The sequence below is a fragment of the Propithecus coquereli genome, unplaced genomic scaffold (assembly GCF_000956105.1).
Source record: "Propithecus coquereli isolate 6110/MARCELLA unplaced genomic scaffold, Pcoq_1.0 Scaffold840, whole genome shotgun sequence".
NCBI classification, from domain to species: Eukaryota; Metazoa; Chordata; class Mammalia; order Primates; family Indriidae; genus Propithecus; species Propithecus coquereli.
In genome coordinates, this window is record NW_012154619.1 from 135,587 (window position 1) to 143,330 (window position 7,744).

The 7,744-nt window shown below is 51.5% G+C and overlaps 1 protein-coding gene across 1 annotated transcript; it reads right to left on the reverse strand.

The window, feature by feature from the left end:
- Positions 1-910: 910 nt before the first annotated feature.
- On the reverse strand, positions 911-4,860 carry FIS1 (fission 1 (mitochondrial outer membrane) homolog (S. cerevisiae)). Its single transcript, XM_012663957.1, has 5 exons — positions 4,721-4,860; positions 3,735-3,867; positions 2,038-2,114; positions 1,482-1,587; positions 911-1,229 (listed from the first exon to the last, which is right to left on the reverse strand). The coding sequence occupies exons 1-5, from the start codon at positions 4,763-4,765 to the stop codon at positions 1,132-1,134; spliced, it is 459 nt and encodes a 152-aa protein (XP_012519411.1). The 5' UTR covers positions 4,766-4,860; the 3' UTR covers positions 911-1,131.
- Positions 4,861-7,744: the final 2,884 nt, after the last annotated feature.

Sequence of the window (7,744 nt, forward strand, 5' to 3'; positions counted from 1 at the left end):
TGACCCGTTCAGAGTTATCAGCAACTGTCACCAGCTCTGCCAATTATGATGGATTAGAAACCGCTGGGTCCCCGAGCCCACGCTGAGCACCTGTCCCAGTGTGGACACTTTCATTTTCTGCCCCAGGGTCAGAGCTGGGACAGCCCTGGCTCCCTTCTGGCAAGTGGCGCTAGGACTCAGTCCCTCAGCGGCTGTTCCTGCCCACCCAGCCCGGGGGGACATCACTGAGCTGGACTGTATCTCCCTGTTCCCCCTTCCCGAGTCAGGCTCCTCCATGCTCCCCTCAGGTGCCTCCTCCCCACCGCCCAGCTGGGCTGTGGAACGAGAGGTATGCAGGGAAGCAAAACAGGCCCACCCGGAGCCTGGCACGAGGGGGCGCGGGGCACGGCAGGCTGGGTGGGGATGGGTCAACCTTCCATCCCACAGGCCAGCGCCGGCACCCTGGGCTTCCGACCTCTCCCAAGGCCCTGCCCACCCCATGCCAATGCCAGTTTCCTTCCCCACGAAGCTCCCTCCCCCTGAGGAGGATGAGGGAGGGGGAAAAGGGGGGTGCAGGAAGACACATGGAGGGAAGGGCGGGGGTTGGGAGGAATCTGAGAGGGGCCGCTGGTGTGGAAAACTCCAGGTGCTGAGAGGCAGCTGAGTGGGTCAGAGGAGACGGGAGGCATAAATCCCATCCTGTGCCCGCAGCTCTGCCCTTTCCTCCTCCGGTCACTGCTCCCGCCCAGGATTCTAGGGCCATGAAAAGGGGTTTGGGGGAGGAGAGGAAGGAAGGGCGTGGGGTCTGGGCTGCTCCGGGACAAAGGAGGACCCCCCCCACCAGCCTAGAGGGTAGCAGCAGGAAGGGACCATGAGTGACCCCCCCCACCCTATGCCCAGCGGAAGCCCCTCCCCCAACTCGAAGCAGAGGTTCCCAAGCCACAGCCCGATTTTATTTACACTCATCCCAAAGCACATGATTTGGGGCTGAAGGATGGGTCTCAGGGAAGTGGAAGTTGAAGGCCACAATGGCCAGTGGCAGGGGTGCAGGGGAAGGAGGGGGAAGGGACAGTGAAGATGGATGGGCCCCTCTTCCAGTGTCTTCCACGGGCTCCCATGTCACCCTGGGCAGAGGAGAAGGTGCAGTCTCCTTCAGGATTTGGACTTGGACACAGCAAGTCCGATGAGTCCAGCCAGTCCTGCCACGCCCAGGGCCATGCCTCCAACGATGGCCATGCCCACTAGTCCATCTGGGGAAAGGAAAAGGGACACTGTCAGGAACCCAGCCCCTACCCCTCCAGGGACCCTAACCATCACCTTCTCCCTGGCCCTGCCCCTGCCCCTCAACAGAAGCGTGCACCCTACCTAGAGTCACGGGGTGAGGGCCTCCAAGGGTTGGGGGCGTTGAGGAGGGACTGCTTGGAGGGGGGTCATTTAAAGAGAGACCAAAGGGTCCAGGCAAGGGGAAAGGAAGACTTAACAAACGGAGAGGCGGCTTTCACCTTTCTTCATGGCCTTGTCAATGAGCCGTTCCAGTTCCTTGGCCTGGTTGTTCTGGGGTTCTGTCTGCAGCAGCCCTCGAACATACTTTAGGGCCTTCTCATATTCCTACACTCAAGGAAAAGACATACACACACGTTATCCACAGCCCAGCGCTCTACCGCTCCTCCTGCCCACCAGTCCTTTCCTGCTCGAGCCCTGGGGGCTCCTCCCTCCACCTCACCTGCTCCCTGACTCCGGCCTCACCCCATGGAATAGAGTCCACAAACAACCCCAACTGTGTAGTGGTGATAAGCTGGGTAGATAACAGCCCAGGGCTTGGGGCTGCACCCTAATCTGACATCACCTTGCTCCCCACACCCTTGGCACCCTGATCCTCCCACCTTCCCTCAGAGTCCTGGTCTGATACCATGCTGTACTTCTGGACCCGACGCCACTCCCTGCCCGCTGCCCTTCTTCAGCCTTCCTGATGTCTAGAGCTGTACCCCGGAGGAAATAAGAAGGCACTACAGCCCACCTAAGCAGGTGAGAGGGAAGAAGGGGCCCTTTCTGCCTCACCTTGAGCCGGTAGTTCCCCACAGCCAGGTAGAAGACGTAATCCCGCTGCTCCTCTTTGCTCCCCTTGGGCAGCAGCTCTGCAGAGGGGGAGGGCAAAGGGGGAAAACTGCTTCTTTCTTTTCCTAATACCGTGTCCCAAAGACCCCTTCCACTCTCTGACTCTCTCTGCGATCCTGGGAAAGTCGCTGTCCTGAGCCTCCGTTTCAGCTCCCCAGCCAGAGCTCTGGGGCAGGGTGGACCCAGACTGCCCCAGCACCCCGGCAACAGACATCACGTTATCAGCATCACAGTCAACTCTGGCCAGCACACATGAACTGACAGGAAATCAAGGCCCTGGAGGAGTCAAAAGGCAGCTCTACCCAGTTTTGGTATCTGCTGTGTGTTTCAAACTATACTGCCTCGCTGTTAAAAATAAGTTTGCACTCCCTCCCTTTTTAAAAAATCACCTCAAAACTCACCTTCAGTTAGCCTTCGTTGAATGACCCCACCTGACTTTCTTAATTCAGTGACTTCCCAGAAGCTTATGTGCTTGGTTGTACTCTAAGCACTAGAATTTGTTGCTAAGTAGCTTTCAGGTGTTTATAAATCTTCCCAAGTATCTTCTTTGTACTGTCTCCTCAACTAGAATGGCAACACTTAGACCACTTCTACAGCTGTGTCCTGCTGTAGAATAAACCTGAAAAATCTGAATTAGCAAAACAGGCGAATGTACGGTGAGAATATTTGCATTAAGAAAGGTTCTTATTTTTATAGGTTTACAATATGCATTCGTTGCTAGTATAGTCAGCCCTTTGGTTCCGATCTGTGGATTCAACCAACCTAGGATTGAAAATACTCGGGGAAAAAAAAAAAGATGGCTGTGTCGGTACTGAAGATGTACGGATTTTTTTGTAGTCCTTATTCCCTCAACAATACAGTGTAACAACTATTTATACAGCATTGACATTGTATTAGGTATTTTAAGTAATCTAGAGATGATTTAAACTATACAGGAGGATGTGCTTAACATTATATGCAAATGCCATACCATCTTATACAAGGGACTTGAGCACCCGTGTATTTTGGTATCTTCGGAGGGTTCTGGCTGCAATCCCCCACAGATACCAAGGGGTGACTGCACAGATTGTTTGCTTATAAATGATTACTTGACCAAGAGAAAGAGGGTACAGGCTACAGAGAAATTTAATGATCAAGTACTGTGGCCTCTGATAAATGATGACCCACCCCAAACCAATGGAAAATAGGGTTCCAATCCAAAAACACCATCTGCTCACAATTTTTTAGGACAGTCTTCTGTGCCTCTTCTATGCCATCCCGACAAAAGGTTCTCAATAGCTGCTGGCTAAGCAACATGGTGGCGGGGGAGGGCAAGGAGTATAGGACTGAGACTCACAAGACAGGAGCTTCTGGTTCTAATTCAGTCACTAATTGATTATTTGTGTGACCTCAGACAAGTCACTTTCTCTACCAGATCACAACAGTCCTGTGAGAACTGGCATGCTATGACTCTGATTGGTAAAACAATGGTGGGTGGTAATTAGCTAACAGTTCACTGGGAGAATCAGACTAAGTATAGCCCTTTGCCGCAGTAAGTTTAAGGGAAGTAACTGCCAGGTGACTGTTTATAGGGGCCCATATTGAAGAGCAGCCCTCGATGGCAGTCGGGAAGGGGAGAGTTGGGTAACCCAGCACCTCACCCTCGAGCAGTGCGATGCCTTTACGGATGTCGTCATTGTACTTGCTCCGCACCAGGCACCAGGCGTACTCAAACTGCGTGCTCTTGGACACCGAGCCTGCTGCCTTCTCAGACTGAAATTTCTTTTCAAACTTCTGCCATAGAGAAGGAGAGGAACCATTTAGAAATGAAGGTCGTCAAGCATTCTCTAACTGGACATGGTGTCCATTTCCCGTTACACTTCGTCTTCCTGTCTCTGCCCCATTTCCCTCGCGGATCTTGGTACCTGGCAGCCCGGCTTCTGCTATCTCCATCCCTGGGACCCAGGCACTCTGCTCCCCAGGGCTGGCGGGCTGGCTCTGTGGAGAGAAGCCCCCTCGACTTCCCGCCCCCTAGTGGTACCGAGCGGAGATGCCACCTGGTGGCAGCTCCAGGCACCACTCCCAGAGCAGCTGACCCCGAGTGGCTGAACAGTAAACATGCTGTCAGAACTGCTCAACAACAGCCCACGCGGTCCTCGTCTGAGACTGCTGGCCCCATCCTGCCCCACCCTGCCGGGTCCGGCTCTTTCCCCTCTGCAAGACGGAAACAGAAATAGTGCCTATCTCCTAGAGCTACTAAGATTTAGATGTGGCATGCAATGCACTTAGCACCGTGTCGGACAGAGTAATATGTGAAACTTTATGATGGTCGGTGTATTCCCTCAGCACTGAAGGAGCACCCCGAGTTCCCAACTCCTGTACGAACCCAGAACTCATCAGCCTTTCCACCATCAGATTCCAGGCCTTTAGACTGAGGAGTGGTGGCTCAAGAAACTACAACTCCCATTAGCCTCCGGAGCAAAGTGGGCCCTCGAGCAGGGGCCGGACGCTGCGGAGGCTGCCGGGAGCCGTAGTTCGGCTCCCCTTGGCCAAGCCGATGGTGGGAAGAGCGTTTGGCCAATGCCCGACTCTCCTCAGGACCCGCCCTCCGAATCTTCCCTTGCCCTCTCTCGGGGCCAGGCCTCACCAGCAAGTCATCCACAGACACCAGCTCGTTCAGCACGGCCTCCATGGCCACCGCCCCTAAAGCCTCAAGCAGACTCTACTGTGCCACAGTCTCCATGGCCCAGTGGCAGGGGCGGAGAGTCACTTCCGGCGGCCAGCGGATGCAGGAGCGACCGGCGACGCCCCGCCCCTTCCTCCCAGCACGGCAGGCGCCGGAGGGGACGCTAGTGCGCACGCTCGGGCCGGTCCTCGCAGCCCGCCGGCAGAGCCGCGAGACTCCTTCCTGCACCTTCTTCTTCCCGGGTGCCCTAGCCTCTGCCTTCCTCCACGGAGGCTGCCTCAGGGAAGGGTGGGTCTGTGTCTTGGTGGTTTGGTGGTTAGCCCCAGGGCTGAAAATAGCGGAAAGAGGAGGGTGAAAAGCTGGGCAGGGATCACATCACTTTAGGGACCAGTCTAACGCCCCCCAGAAATCTAGGACCCTGAAGGCCTGCAACAAAATCGTAACTAGAACCAGGGTTTTCAGGGCCTCTGCTGACTCTTACAATGCAAGAGGGTGGATAACTAGATCTGTTATCACACACCCAGAGACTGGAATACATAATAATAGGTACTATTAATGGGAATTTTTTTAAAGAGCTGTTGTCCCAGTAGTTGCAGAGAGTCCAATATTTTAAATATTACTTAGATAAACCATCTAGGAGGGGGAAAGCCTGCCACATAGGGTCATGGGCAATGAGAAGCTTAGCAGTGAGAGGCAGTCAAAGCATGAGAAGGAGAAAGGTGCTAACTCCTCCAGCTTCAGTGTTCTGTGCAGTGAGGGGACTGGGAAGTGACTTTCACATCTTTTTATCTTGATCCACAGTGCTCTAGTACACATTAGCATGTTAAGTTCCACGAGGGCTGAGACTATATCTTGTTTATCCAGCACCTAGCACTGGCACAATGTGAATGCTCAATAAATACTTGTTGAATAAACACTAAATAAAGCAAATAATAGTGAAGAGGGCAGTGAATTATCATCCAAACACCTTTCACATTTGCAAAGCTCTTTCAATTTTTTTCTTCTTCTTCTGTTGCCTGAGCTAGAGTGCCATGGCATCATCATAGCTCACAGCAGCCTCAAACTTCTGGTCTCAAGCAATCCTCCTGCCTCAGCCTCCCAAGTAGCTGGGACTACAGGCACAGGCCACCATGCCTGGCTACATTTTTTCTATTTTTAGTAGAGATGGCGTCTCCCTCTTTCCCAGGCTGGTCCTGGAACTCCTGAGCTCAAGTAATCCTCCCGCCTCAGCCTTCCAGAGGGCTAGGATTACAGGCAGGAGCCACTGGGCCTGGCCTCAATTTTTTTTTTTTTTTTAATTCTCATAAAATAGTCTTGTGAGTTAGGTGAACAAGAGTTATTCTACCCTATTGGGCTTGGACAGCTGAAAAGAGCTGTGTAAACATTGGGAAAAACCTCAGTTTGGGAAACTGGCTCCCTAATGACTGCTAGCATAAGACTCAAGAAAAATTCACGTTCATTCAAAGATGCACTGAGCACCCAATTTTGACTGGGCCTTGGGGTGAGCACAGAGGATAAAAAGATGGACACAATGTGAAGCAGACGAGTAGAAACAGGACCAAAGACAGGAGGCAAACACTAGCAAGGAAGGGGATATAGGAAGGCCAAAGGGGCATTATTTCTATTAGGGTCTCATTTTGGGGGTAGCCTGTGCCATATTCACGTTTGCATTTGCTGTAGCTCTTGGCACTGACCTGGCACATGGTAAAAGCTCCATCAGAATTTGCTGAATGTATACATGCAGGGGAGGGAGAAGAATGACTTACTCAGCTGGCTAAATTTTGTGCCAGAAGAGATCCTAAGTCTGACGTGTCTTTTCCAGTCTAGTTAGTATAGCCGTCCACCTTCCATCATAGGTGTGGGAAGTAGTTCCTGTTAATTTTACATCCAAATTGTGTCCAAGCCTGTGTCGTCTCTACCTGAATGACTTCAACAGCTGCCTCACTGGTCCCCTGCCTCCATTTGCCGCATTACCATCTATTTACCACCCAGTACTCATAGGGAGTTTATAAAAACACAATTCTGAATTTACATCAAACCCTTTAATGGCTCCTCATTGCCCTTAGAACAAAGGTTAACATCTTGTAACACAGCCTGCAAGGTCCTTTGAGGTCTGGTCCTGTAATTCTCTGCGTCACCTTTCTCTGAGTGGCCCCAGGTCCTTTGCACATGCAGTCCCCTCTATTTAAAACATCTATCCCCTACTCTTTTGCTTATCTGGCTCATTCATTCATTCAAGATTTAACGCATTCAGCAAATACTCATTAAGCACCTACTGTATGCCAGGCACTGTTTAAGAGCTAGGGATCGGTACTGAATAAAGTTCCTGTTCCCATGGAGCTTACATTTTTATGCGGAAAACAGAAAAAAAAATAATTAAGTAAATAAATAAAAACACTGTGACATAACAGGAAATATATATTTGGTCTCTGCCCTGGTTCCTAACACAAGGCTCCTAAAATCCTTGTAATTTCCTGAGTGATGGGGTATAGGAGCATCTTACACAGAGCTCCTAAATTCTTGGAATTCATGAGTCACAGAAGTGTCTTTTGTTCTAATGATGTGACTCTTGGTGGGCTCCTGGATAGCGTCAGGATGGAAGGTGGTCACCAGAAAGGCCAAGCCATGATTAAAAGCTTGGAACTTTCTGTCCCACTCCCCTATCCTCTGAGGAAGGGAGAGAGGCTGGAGGTTGAGTTAATAATCGATTGTGCACACACGATAAAACATCCATAAAAATCCCTCAACTTCTGGGTTGGTGAACACAGTGGAGGTGCTGGGAGGACATGGAATCTCCGAGCCCCTTCCCCATACCTCGCCCTTTGCATCTCTTACATTTTTGGCTGTTCCTGAGTTGTGTCCTTTATAAGAAACTGGTAATAGTAGATAAAGTGTTTCCCTGTGTTCTGCAAACTGTTATAGCAAATTATCGAACATGAGGAGGGGGTCTTGGGAACCCCTGACTTATAGCCAGTTGGTCAGGAG